General features: G+C 52.8%; 1 protein-coding gene across 6 annotated transcripts in view; it reads right to left on the bottom strand.

Moving 5' to 3' along the window:
- The window catches only part of MAEA (macrophage erythroblast attacher, E3 ubiquitin ligase), a 92360-nt gene that overhangs the window by 45701 nt on the left and 26633 nt on the right, over window positions 1-20026 (bottom strand). For 2 of the 6 annotated variants that reach the window (XM_024355952.2, XM_063808571.1), the window contains exon 1: window positions 8562-8694. The exons of 2 other annotated variants lie outside the window; for them this stretch is intronic. In XM_024355952.2, the coding sequence (XP_024211720.1) occupies window positions 8562-8630 (69 nt within the window). In that variant the 5' untranslated portion in view covers window positions 8631-8694. Of the gene's footprint in view, window positions 1-6317; window positions 6359-8561; window positions 8724-20026 lie in introns of those variants that run through there. 2 more of the 6 variants (XM_063808569.1, XM_024355950.3) reach the window with 2 other exon arrangements.

The raw sequence follows: 20026 nt of genomic DNA, 5'->3' as shown, positions 1-20026 counted from the left end.
CTCAGCAGTGTCTTGGGGTTACCTGGTGCCCTGACTATAGCACTGTGATGGGGGTAAAACCAGATGAGAAGCAATTCCAGAGACCCCAAGGCAGGGCTGGCTCAGACAGAGGGGACCTGTGGGTCCCGCACACAGTTAACCAGAAGACGGCGCGCGTGCCTCTTCGTGGATAACCAGGAGACGGCGCGCGTGCCTCTTCGTGGATAACCAGGAGACGGCGCGCGTGCCTCTTCGTGGATAACCAGGAGACGGCGCGCGTGCCTCTTCGTGGATAACCAGGGGACGGCGCGCGTGCCTCTTCGTGGATAACCAGGGGACGGCGCGCGTGCCTCTTCGTGGATAACCAGGAGACGGCGCGCGTGCCTCTTCGTGGATAACCAGGAGACGGCGTGCGTGCCTCTTCGTGGATAACCAGGAGACGGCACTGCCTCTTCAGGTCACAGGGATGGGGCAGGGGGTCTGGTGCATGAACAAAGGCTGGCCTTGGGCGGGGCACACATGACATATCTCCAGTAACAGAAAGGAGACAGTGAGCACAAGCAGGCAGGCGACAGACAGGGCCAAGCCGCGAGCAGAGCACAAGGACGGGGCAGGCATGGGGGGCTCATGGAGAAGGAGGGGCATATGGAACAGTACCTGGGGTAAAGGGTGCTAAAATGCCTCAAGAAGCATGGCCATGCTGCCAGGCAGTACTCGACACCCACTCCAGGCAGCAACCGGGTTCCTCAGCAGTTAGGTGCGGCTTCTGTGGCCAGTGCAGGGGCCTTGCACAGTGGGGTTTCCATGCTGGAATGTTCTAGAACAATGGGAAGCAGAGAAGGGCAGGGGCTGGGGCTACATCGCGAGGGGTGGAGGCAAGGGAGAAAGGAAACGCAAGAGGCTGACCACAGCCAGATGAGGGCACAGGCCATGAGACCAAGACATACTCTGGAATGCGGCAAGTGGACAAAAGTGAGATGCGAAGTTTAGGAATCTCCCAGACAGACGGGGGAGAAATTGGTTCGGCCAACAGCCATTGACTGACTCCTGTGCCAGGCACTCGTGGGTGTGACGTGAATGACGACAAAGGACGGCCCCTGCCCTCGCAGAGCAGACGCTCTAAAGGAAACACCCAACCAAAGCACAGAGAGATGCAGGCGACCGCGTCAGACTGACGAGTGCTGCAAAGGAAACCAGGCAGGCAAGGGACAAAGGGCAAAAGGAACCACATCCTAATTTTATTTAGGGCAGCAATGAGCCCACACTCAAGCGCGTGCTCTCTCTATATATATGTATACACACACACGTACTTTTTCAGGCTCCTCCAAAGCTAGAAATGGCCAGCCCCGTGCTCTGGGGAATGAGCTGAAGTGTAAACACTTGGGAGGATGTCCACTAAGGCCCCACGCAGGGAGCTGGCCACGCAGGGCGGCACTGATTCCCCCTTACCCTCCTTCTGGCCGCGAAGGCCGCAGCCCCAGCAGCCATCGTGGACTCAAGGATAAACGTGAGAAACAGAAATCGAGAAAACCTCCGAGTTCTCGGCTGTCACTGAACAAGTGCCGGGGGACATCGCTGTCAACTGACTTGGGAAGGGTGGCTTAGTAAGGCAGGTCTGGGGCTCATCTGGGGCCCCGAGGCTGAGATGCGGCATTTGGTTTTGCGCCTGGTATCGTATCTTTGAACTGCCTCCCAGACATGCGAAGAGAGCTCCGGGAGGTGACTACACGGGATGGCCTCAGGGAGAGGCCTGGGGAGGGCAGCAGTGTGGGGACAGGAGCTTGGAGACCGTCTGTGAAGCCACACAACCTCTGGAGGGCTGGCTGGTGACATAAAACAAAAAGCCTCCAAGACTAGAGAAGACAGCATAGGCAAGTGAGGACATGCAGCGAGGGGTGGGGAGAGCCCAGAGGATGGTGTCACGGGAGCCGAGTGACGGGAGCGTCTCGAGGCAGTGGGGTCCGCTGTGGACTGACCGCTTTCAGGAGCATCATCCTGTCCTCAAGAGGAACATCTAGGTGGAGTGTTGGGGGGCAAAATCTGATTTAGGTAAAACAGGAAGAGAGACATGAAGGGGCAGAGACAGGGAGTAGTAGCTGGAGGAGGACGGGGGACAAGGAAGGGGTTTAGTTCACGAGAGGAAGACTCAGAGCCATGTGCACACCAGGGAGCTGCACAGCCAATGGGAAAACCGACCAACAGAGAGGGAGAACCAAGTGCAGGAGCAGCCACGAGGCAAAGGGCACAGCACAGGTGAGGGGGGCACAGTGCAAGTGAGGGGGGCACAGCACAGGTGAGGGAGGCACCGGCACGGGTGAGGGGGGCACAGGCACGGGTGAGGAACAGCACAGGCATGGGTGAGAGGGGTACAGGTGAGGAATGGCATGGGTGAGGGCTGCACAGGCACAGGTGAGGGGGCACAGGTGCGGGTGGGGGGGCACAGGTGAGGGTAGCATAGGTGAGGTGCAGATGTAGGTGGGGGGCGCACGTGAAGGTGGTGCAGGAGCAGGTGAGGGAGGAGCAGGTGAGGGGGGCACAGGCACAGGTGGGGGCAGCACAGGTGAGGGCAGTGCAGACGTGGGTGAGGGGGCACGGGCGCGGGTGGCACAGGTGTGAGTGAGGGGGTGCAGGTGAAGGCAGCACAGGTGAGGGCGGTGCAGACGCAGGTGAAGGGGCAAAGGCGCGGGTGAGGTGGGCACAGGCATGGGTGAGGAGGGCACAGGCGCGGGTGAGGGGGCACAGGCGCGGGTGAGGGGGCACAGGCGCTGGGGAGGGGGGCACAAGTGCGGGTGAGGGGGGCACAGGCGCGGGTGAGGGGGGCCCAGGCACGGGTGAGGGGGTACAGGCGCGGGTGGGGGGGTACAGGAGCGGGTGAGAGGGGTACAGGAGCGGGTGAGGGGGTACAGGAGCGGGTGAGGGGGGTACAGGTGCAGGTGATGGGGCTCATCCACCACGGGTGTGGGAGCAGGTGCAGGTCAGGCAGGGTCTGCGTGACAGGCATGGGCGAGCATGAAGTAGGAGGGAAAGTCTGAGAGAAGGACAGGTATGAAAGGCTCGCCTGGGAGGAGAGGAAGGAGACTGCTCTGGGCCCCTCCCTCGAGTGGGGCAGCACTCAGGGTCCCGGTCCAGGTCCACAGCCGGCCATCAGCACAGCAGGTGCTTTCTTCTGCTCAGCCACATTCAGCTCAACAGTCACTAAATGTGGTATTAACACAGTGAATAATTCTTTTTGTTCAGGTTTTCAAAATAATGGCCCCTAGCTATAACGATTCTGAAATAGCAGACCTAAAAATCATCAGCAGTTACCCCGGCAGGAAGTGTGCTTTGCGATGCCTGGGTCAGCACCCAGACATCCCCACTCGGCCTGAAGCCCCCAGAGGGTGGGGCTCACAGCACGGCCTCTCTGCAGACGGGGCAGTCACATGCTACAGGCACCGGCCGGCCTTGTCTTCATTCTGGTGCCAATGTGTCTCCTTGGGCTTGCTTCCCATTCTGCTGACCCCTGTACCCACAGACCGAGTCACTGCCCAGCACCCAGTCTCACTGTGAGACTCTCCCTGCACAGCTCTGGGACACCCCCAGCCACATCACCCCAATGGTGCTGCGTGCCTGTGTGCCTACTGGGGTGAGAGCCGGCCAGGACTTCAACACGGTCCACAGAGCCTCACCCCAAAACTTAGCTCCGCCAACCAGCTCACAATACTGCATTCACTGGAGGAAGCTCATCCCCACCCCCGCCCCAGCCCCTGCCCCTGCTCCCGGCCCCACCCCCACCCCCTGCCACTGTCCAACATTCACCTCAACCTCATCAGTGTCTTTAAAGGATCTGAGATGTCTGTGTGTGCTTGTGCTGATGCCTCCCTCCCGCCGGAGCGTAGACAGGGGCCTCACTTGTCTCCCCATCATGCTAGCCCAGGGCCTGACTGTGCAGGGCCTGACCGTACCTGGCCGATGGAGGCTCTCAGACCACTGCTGCGGAGGACGGCATGGGAGAAGCTAAGTGCACCTGCAGCCCTGCTCTGCAGCCCGGCGGTGGTGCCTTGCTTAGGTCCCAGGACCGCTCCAGGCCTCACGTCAGTACTGCCTCCAACCTAGCCCAGCCATTACGGTGAATCAGGCATTAAAAAGCCCTTTCTTGACTTGAAATGTGTTAAAAAATAATACTTAAAAAAACAAAAACAAAACCAACCCCCCAGCTAGCAGTGAATTCAAGTCTACATCCTCATCTCAGCCTTGCCCAACCAGCTGGAAAGGCCCAGGCCTGGGAGGGAAGACCTGTGCCAGCGCGGAGGCCGCGGAAGCCAGCCCAGGGCCAAACCACCAGCGAACGGTGGGAGAGGCGAGGGGAGTGGAGCTGGGAGCCACAACGGGCAGACCATGGCTCTTCTGGGCAGAAGGAATTTCCACTGTGCTCTAGAGACTGGGCGGATTCTGGAAGGCTGTGTGACGTTACTGCAGATAAAGTACATCGAAAAAGCTGGCCACAGAAGAGGAGGAGACCCGGCCTAAGACTCCTCAGACACGGCATCACCAGGGTCCAACCCAATGTGTGTGTCAGTAAGTCAAACGCTTCGTGGTTGCCTGTGTTTCTCACACTCGAGAACACATGATCCTCCCAAATCCAGCCAAGATGGAGTGAAGAAAACTACAAAAGGCGCAGGAGCAGTTACAACTTCAGCACACAGCTGGCACCCGAACTCCCTACCACAGGCACAGACCCAGGCTGTGAGGCATCAGGGCCATGCCTGGGCAACCAGACTGTCATCAAACCAAAGGCAGAACATGCAAATCTTCCTGTAGAGAATTCAGACACCTGAGAATGCAACCACAAGCCCGGTGTTTCTCAGCCTGTCCTCTGGGGAGAGGACAGCATCACCACCTCGGGTGTGAGAGGACTCACTGGAGCTGGGAACCCTTGCTGGGGCTCCAGGAGAGGAGAGGTGAGCCCAGGTGGGGTTCACAGAGAGGAGCCAGGTCCAGACCAGGGTCTCCAGGTGATGAACGCCGCTTCCCGCCCTGGGCTGTGCAGACACCCATGTGAAATTCTCTAAACTATTATTTTTCTTCGGCTATCTGAAGGGAAATAGTAGGAGTAAATACACCAAAATGTTAATGAAGTTCTCTCTGTGCAGCAGGGTAACTTGAAGAAAAAACAAATTACTTTTATTTATTTATTATTTGAGACAGGGTCTCACTCTGTCACCCAGGCTGGAGGGCAGTGGCGCAATCTCGGTTCACCACAGCCTGGATCTCCTGGCTCAAGTGATCCTCTCGTCTCAGCCTCCCAATTAGCTGGGACTACAGGCGCACACCACCGCACCCAACTCATCAAATTACTTTTATAATCAGAAAAAAAAAAAAACCTTTTACAAAATAATGAAAGCAAGGGCTTCCAATTCAAGATGGTGAACTATGCATGTTGAATTGAAAGATGGTGAATTCCTGAGGTCAGGAGTTCAAGACCAGCTGGACAACATGGAGAAACCACGTCTCTACTAAAAAATACAAAAAATTAGCTGGGCATGGTGGCGGGTGCCTGTAATCTCAGCTACTCAGGAGGCTGAGGTAGGAGAATTGCTTGAATCTGGGAGGCAGAGGTTGCAGTGAGCTGAGATTGTGCCACTGCGCTCCAGCCTGGGCAACAGAGCGAGACTCCGTCTCAAAAAAGAAAAAAAAAAAAAAAAAAAGATGGTGAATTATTCATCTTTCCCCTCCCCAACAAGGCATTACCCACCACCCTACACCAGACGGCGTTCACAGCATTTGACAGCAAAAAGACACAGCCACAGCCAGGACGCAAGGCTGAGTCCTCATGAGCCACACCTCCGTTTGGTAAGAGGAAGAAACAAGTTCCTTAAAGCAGGATCCAGCCCAGCAATTCTCATGGGTGTGTGCATGCCCCCAGGGCACATCTAGCAATGTCTGAAGACATTTTGGGGGCATGCTCTTGGCATCTGGCAGGCAGACACCAGGGATGCTGCTAAACATCCTATACTGCACAGCCCCCACCACCGACAAAGGCTCATCCAGCCCAAATGTTCACAGGCTGGTCCACCCCTTTGGTGGAAATAAAAGCTCATGACGACAGAGGTGCCCAAGATCAGTGCGTGTTGGCTGCAGCAATTCACGTCTGTTCCATTCTCTTCCCACTTCACCAGGAAAATAGAAACATAAGTACCTGCCAGGCACCCCGGAGCCCCACCAGCCGCCCTGACGCTGTGAGGAAGCAGACATCCCAGGTGTTACTGCTGAAACCCACCTAGGGCTACCAAGCCCTCTGAAGAGAAAGGGTTAGTCTGTGGAGGACTCACATGGCAGGAAAGCAGTTTAACTCTTACCAGGTGAAGATCCAGTCCAGAGCATGCCAGCTGCTACCACCCTGCAGGAGGACGTGCTCTCAGACTAGAGAAGCAGAACATCCACCCCCCACCTTCCACAACCCCAGTCCTGCAGTCCTCGGTCCCTTCTCTGACATCTGCACTGGCCCCTCCTGGAAACTGAAGAGTGCAGCTCTTGAGCTGTGAGCTCAGCATGTTCAGTTTAATTCTATACCAATAAATGCTTCTAAATCAAGGATCCCTAGTTTCCCAGCAAAACACCTCCATTATCCACTAGAAATCACTCCTGAAAACTTCTACGAAAAAAAGTTTTAACTCAGTAGTGACACAAGTGTCAACAGAGAAATTATGACACTATAATATTTCTTTACCTGTATGACTATCTGCATGACTATTTTAATCAGAAGCTATGCAATCACTCTGGAATACAAATTACATTCACGATTACAAAACAGCAGAAGACCTGAAGAACAATCCTTTCCGGAGACCTTCCATCTCCCTTCCTAGTTCCTTCAATACACAATGAAAGGATTTCTGGAAACTTTTCCTATCTAGTGTTTCCCACATTCACCAGCCAGTACCAGAAGTGACAAACCACCACGGTTCTGATCTTCAAGCCTTCTTGTGTGTTAGCTGAAATGACAGGCCTGGAGGTGCACTGCGTGAGACAAAGTGGTCAGTGGTTAGGACTCCCTAGTAATATCACCACAATGTCCTTGTATAGACCTCTCTCAGCTGCAGGGTCTCCATCTCTAAACCAACAGAGACCCACCAATGTCACTGAGTATTAAAAACCAACCACCTACATCTTGGAGGGATCTAGCAAGAGGCTAGACCTTTGGTAACGTCAGCAACATTGCCCTCCCTTCCTTGATCAAAAGAAGTGCTGGACACACAAGCACCATGAAACCCCACTGCGAAACCATTAGCGTGCCGGGCGCGTGGCTCACACCTGTCAGCCCAGCGCTTTGGGAGGTCAAAAGGCAGGAGGATCGCTTAAGTCCTGGAATCCAAAACCATCTAGGCAACAGTGAAACCCCGTTTCTTTTTAAAAATATGAAATAAACCGCTAGTTAATAAATAGGAGGAGAAGCTTGCTTCTTCTTTCCTATGAAGACCAGCTACACCAGGGTACAGCCTGACTTCAGCAGCGCTAACTGTAGCAGGGACCTTTTAATGAATGCGAGGCACTGCTTGAAACAATACGTGGTCACTCATTTCACCCTGAGGTGACACAGGCGCTACCACTGCTTAAACCTGACAAGAATAAACAGTCACCAAGTGGGCCCTGATGTCTCCCAGTAAGGACGAATACAGAGGAGCCTGATTCACACCCCAGCAGGATGGCTCACAGCCTGTGCTCTTCAGCCCTTTGCTGAACTGCCCTGGGGCTGGGGGAACGCACAGCAACCTGGCCATACTGCATCCTCCACACCTGTCGCCACACCGTCCGTCCTCAGACGGACGTGAACACCAAGGCGCTCTGGGAGGACAGAGAAGCTACGCAGCTCTCCAGGAAGGCAACACAGAACCACAAAGCTCAGCCGCAGCTCTAGGAAAGCTATGACCTTGATCTTTTAAGGAATTCCTTCCCAGGTGCTTCATATCAAATCCTCTACTAACTAGGTAAAGAACAAGTATCGGCTCCTTCTACTAGGAGCACAAATTTCATTCTAAGAAGTGCGACGTGGCTAGGTGACCACCCAAGGTCACGCAACCGGCAGCCGAACGGCAAGAGCTGTATTTCAGGTTTGGTGACGCCCATCAAAAAGGTCGCTAGGTGCCATCAGGCCGTGAGGTTTCTCCCTACAGTTCCTAACTAGCGACCGGCGCAGCCGGCACCTCCCAGCCCTGGGCTCCCGGGAGGGCGGCCGGGCACTGGCTGGGCACGCCGCGCACTCCGTCTGCCTGGGCGCCAGAGACCCCACGCCCCGCAAACTCCGGCTTCCACCCCAGCCCCAAATTCGCCACCCTTCGCGCTGCCAGAGTCGTCGCTGGCTCGGCTCACGCAGCTCTTCAAGCAGAGGGGCCACAGTCGGGCGCCTGGCAGGGCCAAAGCCGCCGCCCCCGCCACACCTGCCCGGCGCGGACCGGGCGCCCCTAAGAAGCCCGCACGGCCCCGCGAGGCCGCGCCCAGCTCCCGCCGCCCTCGCCGCTGGCCCTCCCGGGGCGGCCCCTCGCGGCCCGAGGGCACTGGCTGGAGACGCCTTCGCTGCCCTCAGCCTGCGCGGCGCAGGCGCCCACCTTGAGGGTCGGGTACTCCTGGACCTTCAGGGTCATGGACAACTGAGCCGCCGACTCCTGCACCGCCATCTTGAAGCGGCCAAAACATTAGCGGGCGGGGGACGCGCGAGCGCGCTGCACGCCGGGAAATGACGCCACGCGCCGGCCGGAGCGGGATGGGGGCGGGCCGATGCCCCTGCACCAATCGTATCCGCCCAGTCGGCCGGAGGCGGAAGAAGGCGCGAACCAATCACTGCCGGGTTTCCTCTCGTTCAGCCAATCAACGATAGCCCCGGCTGGCGGTTTCCACCTTGAATTCGCTACCGGGTTCAGGCCGCAGACGCCGGGGCTGGGGATGCTCCTGGCCCGGGGCGGGCCGATGGGGTGCGGGCTGCGGTCCGGGCGGGTGGAGCTGGGGCCGAGCGGGCTGGGGGACTTGGCGTCCGTCCAGTTACTCGGGGCTCCCGCGGGGTGGTCCCCTGTGGGTCCCTCGTGCCTGCGATACCAAGGGCAACGCCGACAAAACGGCTGGCCACATGCGCCTGTAGCCAGCTATTTTTCTTTGGCCCTATTTTGACCGATTTACAGCTGCTGGAATCCTGATGTGGAACCTCCGACTTCCCATTGGAAGAGGAAAGGCCCAGTACCTAAAACTGATTTATGGACAGAAACTCCCGAAGCATGAGAAGCCTGTGGCCTCTCCGCCCTCTCCTTGCAGGGCGGGCAGCGCTGGCATCCAGGTCGTGCGCTGCCTTCATTTCCGCCACTTCACATTCTCAGCCTTTCAAACACCACCCGTCTCCCTCCTTTCCAAAATAAAACTGAAATTAGATTTTATTAATTAGGAAATGACGTCCCAATTAAACCACCTTGTGTTTCACATAACACATTTCTAAACAACTTTTTAAATATTTGGTGTTTAAACAAAGGAAAAACATCTAAGGTGACACAGCGATGAAGCGAGAACCTCCGCTTGGAGGCTGCTACATGTTACAGCCGCAAGACATCCGACCCGCACTGTGGAATCTTTCTGTCTTACTTAAACAGGAGTTGGGACTAAGGGAAGTGTTATTCCTCAAGTGTGTGGCTGCAGACTCCAGTCTTTCAGACATTTGAAGTAAGTTTTACAGTGAGGTGCACAAATCTTAACTATACAGCTTTAATGAATTTTCACCCATATTTGCACTTTTATCTAACCATGTCCTGGTTGAGATTTAGGACATTTCCCGTGGCACAGAAAGCTCCTCTGCCCCTTCCCGGGCTATATCCCCATCATTCTAACCCTGCTCCCCGTAACAGCGTTCCTGACCTTCCTATAGATGGAAGCATGCACTCTGTGCTCTTTGCGTCCTTTCGCATCGTGTCTGCCACTCTCCGGGATGGTCCCAGTAGTACACGGGAGCACTGCAGCAGTTGGATGGACTGCCGTCCTCTTAGAGACTGCCTTCACTTCACCAGGGATTCAAGATTAACCCAAAGGAAACGACACGGGTTTCATTTCCATGGTAAAATGATCCTATCCTAGTACCATCTACAGTCAGAAATACTTAGGAATTATAAGGCAGAGGTTTGCACGTTGGAGAGGTTGTTTAACCCTCTACAACCTTTGAGTCATTCATTCTAGGTTTTCTTATGTTGGAAGATAAAACTGTATTTGAATTAGTCCTTTTGTAAACCAAAAAGTGTCTGAGACAGATCTCAATCAGTTTAGAAGTTTATTTTGCCAAGGTTAAGGATCATGACCAGTGACACAGCCTCAAGAAGTCCTCAGAACACATGCCCAAGGTGGTTGGGTTACAGCTTGATTTTATATGTTTTAAGGAGATGTAGGCATCAATCAGTACATGTGAGATTTACATTGGTCCGAAAAGGCAGGACAACACAAAGCACAGCGGGGCTTCCAGCTCACAGGTGGATTCAAAGATTTTCTGATTGGCATTTGGTTGAAAGAGTGCTTATCTAAAGATCTGGAATTGAGAGAAAGGAACATCTGGGTTAAAAGGGGTTGTGGAGACCAACGTTCTTATTACATAGATGAAGCCTCATAGGTGGCCACCATTAGAAGCAATAGATGGCAAATGTTTCCTATCTAGATCTTAAAAAGCTGCTAGACTTGGCCGGGTGCTGTGGCTCATGCCTGTAATCCCAGCACTTTGGGAGGCTGAGGCGGGCGGATCACGAGGTCAAAGATCAAGACTATCCTGGCCAACATGGTAAAACCCTGTCTCTACTAAAAATACAAAAATTAGCTGGATGTGGTGGCACTCACCTGTAGTCCCAGGTACTTGGGAGGCTGAGGCAGGAGAATCACTTGAACCTGGGAGGCAGAGGTTGCAGCAGTAAGCCAAGATCACACCACTGCACTCCAGCCTGGGTGACACAGCGAGACTCCTAAAAAAAAAAAAAAAAAAAAAAAAAAAAGAGCTGCTAGACTCTCAGTTAACCATTAACTTCTTCAGAATCAGAAAAGACCCAGAAAGGAAGGGCAAGGGATTCCCTACAGAATGTAAATTTCTCCCACAAGAGACAGCTTTGCAGGGCCCTTTCAAAATATGTCAAAGAAATATATTTTGGGGTAAAACACTTTGATTTCCTTCAAGGCCAGCTATCTGTCATGTGATGCTGTACTAGAGTCAAGTTGGAATTTGGCATCTTATTGCTACAGTCTGTTTTGTCAGTCTTAAGATCTCTGTTTTAATGTTAATGCTGGTAAGTTTTGTGCCTGAACTCGAAAGGGAGGAGGGGATACTGAGGCATGTCCAACTCTCCCTTCACGTTAATAGTGGCAGGAGGCAGACCGAGCAGTTACCCAGTGAAACCCAACCTTCAAGCCGAAGCCAGTTTAAAGCCGACTTACAAGTCCCAGGTAAATCCATGGACTAGATTGGGAACCTGTCTTCCTGCCTGGCATGCTTTCCTCTGATTGGTCCCCACCCTTCACCTCTTTTACATATACCTATCCTTCCCTAATTGGCTTTTTGTTTGTTGGTTGGTTGTTTTTTTGTTTTTGTTTTTTTGAGATGGAGTCTCGTTCTGTCTCCCAGGCTGGAGAGCAGTGGCACGATCTCGGCTCACTGCAAGCTCCGCCTCCCAGGTTCACGCCATTCTCCTGCCTCAGCCTCCCGAGTAGCTGGGACTACAGGCATCCGCCACCACGCCCAGCTAATTTTTTTTTGTATTTTTAGTAGAGACGGGGTTTCACCGTGTTAGCCAGGATGGTGTCGATCTCCTGACCTTGTGATCCACCCACCTTAGCCTCCCAAAGTGCTGGGATTACAGGCGTGAGCCACCGCACCCAGCCCCTAATTGCTTTTTACACTGTTGTCCCCACCTTTGAGTGATGCCTTTGTTTTAGCCATTTTTGCGTTCTCACAAACCAATCAGTGTGCGCTCTGAGCCCATGAAAGCCCCAAACCCAGCCACATGGAGAGAGAAACCATCCGACTTCAGGTGGGGGACCACCCTCACATCCCTGCTCCACTGAGAGCTGCTTTGTCACTCAATAAAATTCTTCTCCATCCTCCTCACCCTTCAATTGTCAATGTATCATCATTCTTCTTGGACATGGGACAAGAGCTCGGGATGCACCAAATGTGAATACAGAGAAGGCTGTAACTCCATAACCCTTTGCCCTTCACCAGCAGAGGGCAGCCGCCCCATGTGATGTGGGGAAAAGCAAGAGAGATCAGATTGTTACTGTGTCTGTGTAGAAAGAAGTAGACATAGGAGACTCCATTTTGTTATGTACTAAGAAAAATTCTTCTGCCTTGAGATTCTGTTAATCTATAACCTTACCCCCAACCCCGTGCTCTCTGAAACATGTGCTGTGTCAACTCAGAGTTAAATGGATTAAGGGCGGTGCAAGATGTGCTTTGTTAAACAGATGCTTGAAGGCAGCATGCTCCTTAAGAGTCATCACCACTCCCTAATCTCAAGTACCCAGGGACACAAAAACTGCGGAAGGCCGCAGGGACCTCTGCCTAGGAAAGCCAGGTATTGTCCAAGGTTTCTCCCCATGTGATAGTCTGAAATATGGCCTCGTGGGAAGGGAAAGACCTGACCGTCCCCCAGCCCGACACCCGTAAAGGGTCTGTGCTGAGGAGGATTAGTAAAAGAGGAAGGAATGCCTCTTGCAGTTGAGACAAGAGGAAGGCATCTGTCTCCTGCCTGTCCCTGGGCAATGGAATGTCTCGGTATAAAACCCGATTGTATGCTCCATCTACTGAGATAGGGAAAACCGCCTTAGGGCTGGAGGTGGGACCTGCGGGCAGCAATACTGCTTTGTAAAGCATTGAGATGTTTATGTGTATGCATATCTAAAAGCACAGCACTTAATCCTTTACATTGTCTATGATGCAAAGACCTTTGTTCACGTGTTTGTCTGCTGACCCTCTCCCCACAATTGTCTTGTAACCCTGACACATCCCCCTCTTTGAGAAACACCCACGAATGATCAATAAATACTAAGGGAACTCAGAGGCTGGCGGGATCCTCCATATGGGATCCTCCATATGCTGAACGCTGGTTCCCCGGGTCCCCTTATTTCTTTCTCTATACTTTGTGTCTTTTTCTTTCCTAAGTCTCTCGTTCCACCCTACGAGAAACACCCACAGGTGTGTAGGGGCAACCCACCCCTACAATGTGACAGAAGCAGCAGCGGGACTGAGCCAGCCCTGGAGCCATGGGCTGATGCGGGGCAAGCGGCTGACAGAGCTGTTGACGCACCGCTGTCCATCAGGATGCAGACTAAAAGAGCTAATTAGCATGCTGTAACACCCCCTCTGGGGCTTCAGGATCACAGCACCCCTACCTAGGCGCCACCGTGTTCCCCTTGTCTGGATGCCGGAGTCCACCATGGGAGTGGCTTGCAACATGCCTGGTCCAGCCACAAGCCCTGCACGGAGCCTGCGTCTGTGCTGACACTTGGAACCGTTGGCTGGACCCCGCACTCACTCACTCACACACCCCCTCCCATAGTGCATAGTCGCAACAGCCGCAAACGCTGGAGTGCGGGCCTGGCATGACCTAACGGGCCAAGTGAATGGGCATCTCCTGTGGCAAACCTGGGCCTGAGCAAGGCCTGGGCAAGGGCGTCACTGGCTGGGGGTCTCTGGCTGACAAGTGACCAAGAAAAGTCCTGTGTCGCCATCGTGTCCTGAACTGATTTTTCAGGTTTCTTTGAAACCCCCTTGGCTGAAGGTGGGGGTAGGGGGTTCCATTCAGTCAGTTGGGGGAGCTTAGAATCTTATTTTTGGTTTATATAACTTGAAATTGTCCAGCTGTCAGACTCTGACACCAACTGGCTATCCTACAATCCAACCCCATTCACACTCACTCGCAGAGTTAGCACAGACCCCACAGGCCAAGGGCTCCGTTCCACAAGGCTGTCCCCACTCCAGGTGATGGCTGCACATGGGGTGCCCAGGCCACCCACAAGGCAGATGACACATTTGGGGCTCCCACAAACCCTTCCTCAGGTTCAATAATTTGCTAGAATGACTCACAGAGCTCAGGAAACACTTAATGCTTCCCAGCTTATTATGAAGGACACAGCTCAGGAATAGCTAACGGGAGTGCATCAGGCATGGTGGGGCGAGGAGCTCCCAAGCCTTCTCTGCGCGGCAACCACTCAGCACTTCGGGGCATCCACCAGCCAGGAGGCTCTCCTGAATCTCATTATTCACACATTTTCATATCTCAATCCCCAGCCCCCCTCATCCCCAGAGGTGGAGGTGGAGTGGAAGAGGGGCTGAGAATTCCTGCCAACCAATCTCCGGGTCTTTCTAGTGATATCTGGAGGCCCCACCCAGAGTCACTTCATTAACATAAACTCAGGTGTGGTGGGAAGGGGTTCCTTATGAAGAAAGAAGACACTCCCACACTCAGGAAATCGCAAGGGTTTTAGACACTTGGTGACCGGAACCAGGGACCAAGACCAAATATACTTTTTGTCGTAGTATAGCATTCAACAGCTGCCATGTTCTGCGTCTCTTGGTTCAAACTTCCAAAATCTTAGGCTCCAAAGTCTTGCCCAGTGTGGGTTGGCTGTCCATCTGGACTAATCAGCTATGCCAGGGATGAGCTGTGGGGCACACGTGGTTCCCTTGTGTGGGTGGGCCAGGAGCACCCAGAGAAGAGCAGCCCAGAGACGGATGGTGCTGGGTGCCTCCTGCATGGCCACTGTGTGGGAGGACCTGACCTGTGGCTCAGGGACGCACTGTCATAGCCAGCTCACATCACATGCTGCAGGGGGTCCACATCCTGGGGCCCTTCTTATCTCCACTGATGGACGTCAGGGCTCTGCTACTTAAAGGTAACCCCCTCAAGGTCGAGGGGCTGACTCTGCCCCAAGCTGCACGACACAGCCCTTCCTCTCACCCAGCCAGATCCGTTTTCTGCACTGGAGTTGCCCTTGTGGTTATTTTGATCCACACATCTCTTAGGAGGTGGTTAACACCTGCTGAAAAACTTAATTCTTGAATGAATGAAACATGTACCTCACATCAGGTAAGAAGATTTTACACAGTTCACTGTTCTGTTGGTTTTTATTTATTTATTTATTTTTTGAGACAGAGTCTTGCTCTGTCACTCAGGCTGTAGTGCAGTGGCACGATCATAGCTCACTGCAGGCTCTACCTCCTGGGCTCAACCGATCCTCTCACTTCAGCCTCCTGAGTAGCTGGGACTACAGGCATATGCCAACATGCCTAGCTAAATTTTAAAGTTTTTTTGCAGAGACAGAGTTTCACCATGTTGCCCAGGCTGGTCTCAAACTCCTGGGCTTGAGCGCTGACTGTTTTGTTGGTAAGAAAATAGCATCTGATTTTCCCTTAAAAGTATTTAGTAATACAAACTATAATTAGTTCCTATGGTTAGCTGTAGAGGTGGAATCGACTCAAGCCACACAATTGTTATCTTCACAACATCTGTTTGTAAATGTCTCCAGTAAAGGCCTCCCGGCTCCCTGGAGGAGGAGGCCGGACACCTGCCAGTGCTGGACGGTGGCCTCCCTGCTCCCAGGTGGGGCCCAGCCAAGGTGAGTGCTTGAGGTAGCTTCGGTTGGGCCAAGCATCTTTTCCTCTGGATAAATACCCAGTAGTGGAATTGCTGGATGGTAGTTCTACTTTTAGTTTTTTGAGAAATTCCACTGTTGGTGGAGGGACTTCCCACTGTTAACCGGTACCGCCATCACTAATGTACACGCCCACCCACCGTTCCCACGGTTAACCAGTACAGCCGTCACTACTGTACACACCCACCCACCGTTCCCACGGTTAACCGGTACAGCCGTCATTAATGTACACACTCACTGTTCTCACTGTTAACCGGTACAGCTGTCACTAATGTACACGCCCACCCACCATTCCCACAGTTAGCTGTCACTACTGTACACACCCACCCACCGTTCCCACGGTTAACCAGTACAGCCGTCACTAATGTACACACTCACTGTTCTCACTGTTAACCGGTACAGCTGTCACTAATGTACATGCCCACCGTTCTGTTAACCGGTACAGCCGTCACTACTGTACATGTCCACCCACCATTCCCACAGTTAACCAGTACAGCCGTCACTAATGTACATGCCCACCGTTCTGTTAACCAGTACGACCGTCACTAATGTACACGCCCACCCACTGTTCCCACGGTTAACCAGCACAGCCATCACTACTGTACACACCCACCCACCGTTCCCACAGTTAACCAGTACAGCCATCACTAATGTACACGCCCACCCACCATTCTCACTGTTAACTTGTACGGCCGTCACTAAAGTACACGCCCACCCACCGTTCCCACTGTTAACCGGTACGGCCGTCACTAATGTACACGCCCACCCACCGTGTGTGAGAGCTCCCTTTCCTCAGCATCTTCAGCAGCATCTGTTATTTTTTGTCTCTCTAATAAGAGCCCATGTAACTGGGGTAAGATGACGTCTCGTTGTGGTGGTGACTTGCCCTTCCCCGATGCTTAGAGGTGCTGAGCATTGTTTCATACACCTGTTGGCTGTTTGTCTGTCTTCTTTTGAGATATGTTTATTCCCAAAATAGACATTTCTATTTTGGGGGCTAAAAGTGCCCTCAGGCCACTTTCTAGTGGGATTTTTTTTATTATTGTTGCTTGAGTTCCTTGTATACTCTGGATTTTAGTCCCCTGTTGGATGAATAGTTTGCAAATATGTTCTCCCATTCAACAGGTCGTCTCCACCCTCTGTTGACTGTTTCCATCATGGTGGGTTTTTTTGGGTTTTTTTTGAGACGGAGTCTTCAGACGGAGTCTTGCTCTGTCACCCAGGCTGGAGTGCAGTGGCACAATCTCGGCTCACTGCAGCCTCTGCATCATGGCTTTTATTTTATTTTATTTTATTTTATTTTATTATTTTTTGAGTTGGAGTCTCACTCTGTCGCCAGGCTGGAGTGCAGTGGCGCGCTCTCGGCTCACGGCAACCTCTGCCTCCCAGATTCAAGTGATTCTCCTGCCTCAGCCTCCCGAGTAGCTGGGATTACAGGCGCCTGCCACCACACCCGGCTAATTTTTGTTTTTGTTTTTGTTTTGTTTTGTTTTTAGTAGAGATGGGGTTTCACCATGTTGGTCAGGATGGTCTCAATCTCTTGACCTTGTGATCCACCCACCTCGGCCTCCCAAACTGCTGGGATTACAGGCGTGAGTCACCGCGCCTGGCCCACATCATGGCATTTTAAAAATTCATCATTTAATGTCATTCTAAGTAAAGAAAAATAAGCAGTTATTCACACGAATTGTAGTGTTCATCGTCACCTAACGCTAGTTTTATTTATTTTTTATTTTTATTTTTATTTATTATTATTATTTTTGAGACGGAGTCTTGCTCTGTCGCCCAGGCTGGAGTGCAATGGTGCAATCTTGGCTCACTGCACCCTCCACCTCCTGGGTTCAGGCGATTCTTCTGCCTCAGCCTCCTGAGTAGCTGGGACTACAGGCGCCCACCACCATGCCCGGCTAATTTTTTGTATTTTTAGTAGAGACGGGGTTTCACCCATGTTAGCCAGGATGGTCTCGATCTCCTGACCTTGTGATCCGCCCGCCTCAGCCTCCCAAAGTGCTGGGATTACAGGCGCGAGCCACCGCGCCCAGCCTGTCCAACGCCATTTTTAAGTGCAAACATAAGCAAATCAGTGTTCACCATCATTTGTCTGACGCCAGTTTTAAATGCAAACGTAAGTGCTTTAGTTTGAACTCTGCATCACCAAACTCACGAGGCCTGTGCTTCCCAGCTCGATTGCACAGACCTGTTTTGTTCTTCTTCATGGAGTGCTGCATGAAGCTAATGCAGCTGTGATTTCATTTCTGATGTGCACATATTCTACCAATGCCCTCTACCTTTAACTTACTGACAAGTAAGGGGTGTCTGGAGGGAAAAGGAACTGTGGGTTGCCTCATCTTTCCTCCTGTCCACCATGTTCAGCACATGCAGTTCTAACGTGAGGAAGTCACATGCGTAAGAAGTACATGATGGGGTATGTGTTTCTTAGCACTCCTCTGTTTCTTCTGTGTTTATAGCATGTTCTGGTTCAAACAGAAGGCATGGCCTCTCTGGACTTTGGGGCCCCTGCTCACTCCGTCCTGGATGTGACACCCTCACTTGTACCCACTGGAAACCTTGCTGTCCTTCCACACCTCATGGACCCCTCAGAATTCTGTGTTCGTCGGGAACTACCCATGCTCTATGCAGCTGGGGTGCCGGGAACAGGTGCAGATGGGATGTCTCTCACCGTTGACCATCTTGTATATGCAAGATTTGGGTTTTTTTTGAGACAGAGTCTCGCACTTTTGCCAAGGCTGGAGTGCAGTGGTGCAATCTCTGCTCACTGCAAACTCTGTCTCCTGGGTTCAAGCAGTTCTCCTGTCTCAGCCTCCTGAGTAGCTGGGATTACAAACACACGCAGTTCTAATGTGAGGAAGTCCCATGCGTAAGAAGTACATGATGGGGTATGTGTTTCTTAGCACTCCCGTTTCTTCTGTGTTTATGGCATGTTCTGGTTCAAACAGAAGGCATGGCCTCTCTGGGCTTTGGGGCCCCTGCTCACTCCGTCCTGGATGTGGCACCCTCACTTGTATTCACTGGAAACCTTGCTGCCCTTCCACATCTCGTGGACCCCTCAGAATTCTGTGTTCGTGGGGCACTACCCATGTGCACCACCACACCTGGCTAATTTTTGTATTTTTAGTAGAAACAAGGTTTCACCATGTTGGTCAGGCTGGTGTCAAACTCCTGACCTCAAGTGATCCACCCGCTTCGGCCTCCCAAAGTGCTGGGATTAGAGGTGTGAGCCGCCTTGCCCGGCCGTATCTGCAGATTTGTTTCTTGAATTAAATTGGGAAAAGTTCCAGTTACGATTTCTTTTTTTAAATTTTAATTTATTATACTTTAAGTTCTGGGGTACATGTGCACAACATGCAGGTTTGTTACATATGTATACATGTGCCATGTTGGTGTGCTGCACCCATTAACTCGTCATTTACATTAGGTATATCTCCTAATGCTATCCCTGCCCCATTCCCCCCACCCCACGACAGGCCCCGGTGTGTGATGTTCCCCACCCTGTGTCCAGGTGATCTCATTGTTCAATTCCCACCTATGAGTGAGAACACATGGTGTTTGGTTTTCTGTCCTTGCGATAGTTTGCTCAGAATGATGGTTTCCAGCTTCACCCACGTCCCTACAAAGGACATGAACTCATCCTTTTTTGTGTCAGCCACGATTTCTTTAATGATCTTTTCCTGCCCCATTCACTCTTGCTTCTCCTCCTGGGATGCCAATTACGTAAAGGTTGGACAGTTGGACACTGTGGTCTCCGTGGCGGTGCCACAGGACGGCAGGGCTCAGTCACGGCAAGCTGGGAGGAGCTGAGAGCCGACTCCTGTGCTCGGTGTGTCTGTTGGGCTCAGACACACAGGGAGCCAGAGATTTTGCATAGACATGTGAGGAGAACTGCTGAGCACACTTCACACGGCAGAGCTGCTGAGCCGCGACCCTGGCGGGGTTGTGAGGAACAAGAGAGGATAGCCAACAAGATGGAGAGGAGATGGTGCTGGGCCATCCACACTCACCTGGCAGGAACTGGAGACCTGCTGGGGTGGTTGTACTAAACAGAACAGAGAAGGCAAGAAGAATGCAGTGCTGCATGGCCCCTGCACATCGGCATGGATGCTCCCAACGGGCAGAGCTCACAGAACGCAAGGATGCAGCCCTTGACCAGGGAGGAGCGAGGACGCAGAGGACCAGGGAGGAGTGAGGACGCAGAGGACCAGGGAGGAGCGAGGACGCAGAGGACCAGGGAGGAGAGAGGACGCAGAGGACCAGGGAGGAGCAAGGACACAGAGGACCAGGGAGGAGCGAGGATGCAGAGGCCAGGGCAGAGCATGACTTGGGAAGTCCAGGGCGCAATTGGCAAAGGATCCTCAGCTATGACACCAAAGGTACAAGCAACACAATGAAAAACAGA

Source organism: Pan troglodytes, chromosome 3 (assembly GCF_028858775.2).
Source record: "Pan troglodytes isolate AG18354 chromosome 3, NHGRI_mPanTro3-v2.0_pri, whole genome shotgun sequence".
Classification (NCBI taxonomy): Eukaryota; Metazoa; Chordata; class Mammalia; order Primates; family Hominidae; genus Pan; species Pan troglodytes.
This window is presented reverse-complemented; position numbering and strand designations above follow the sequence as displayed.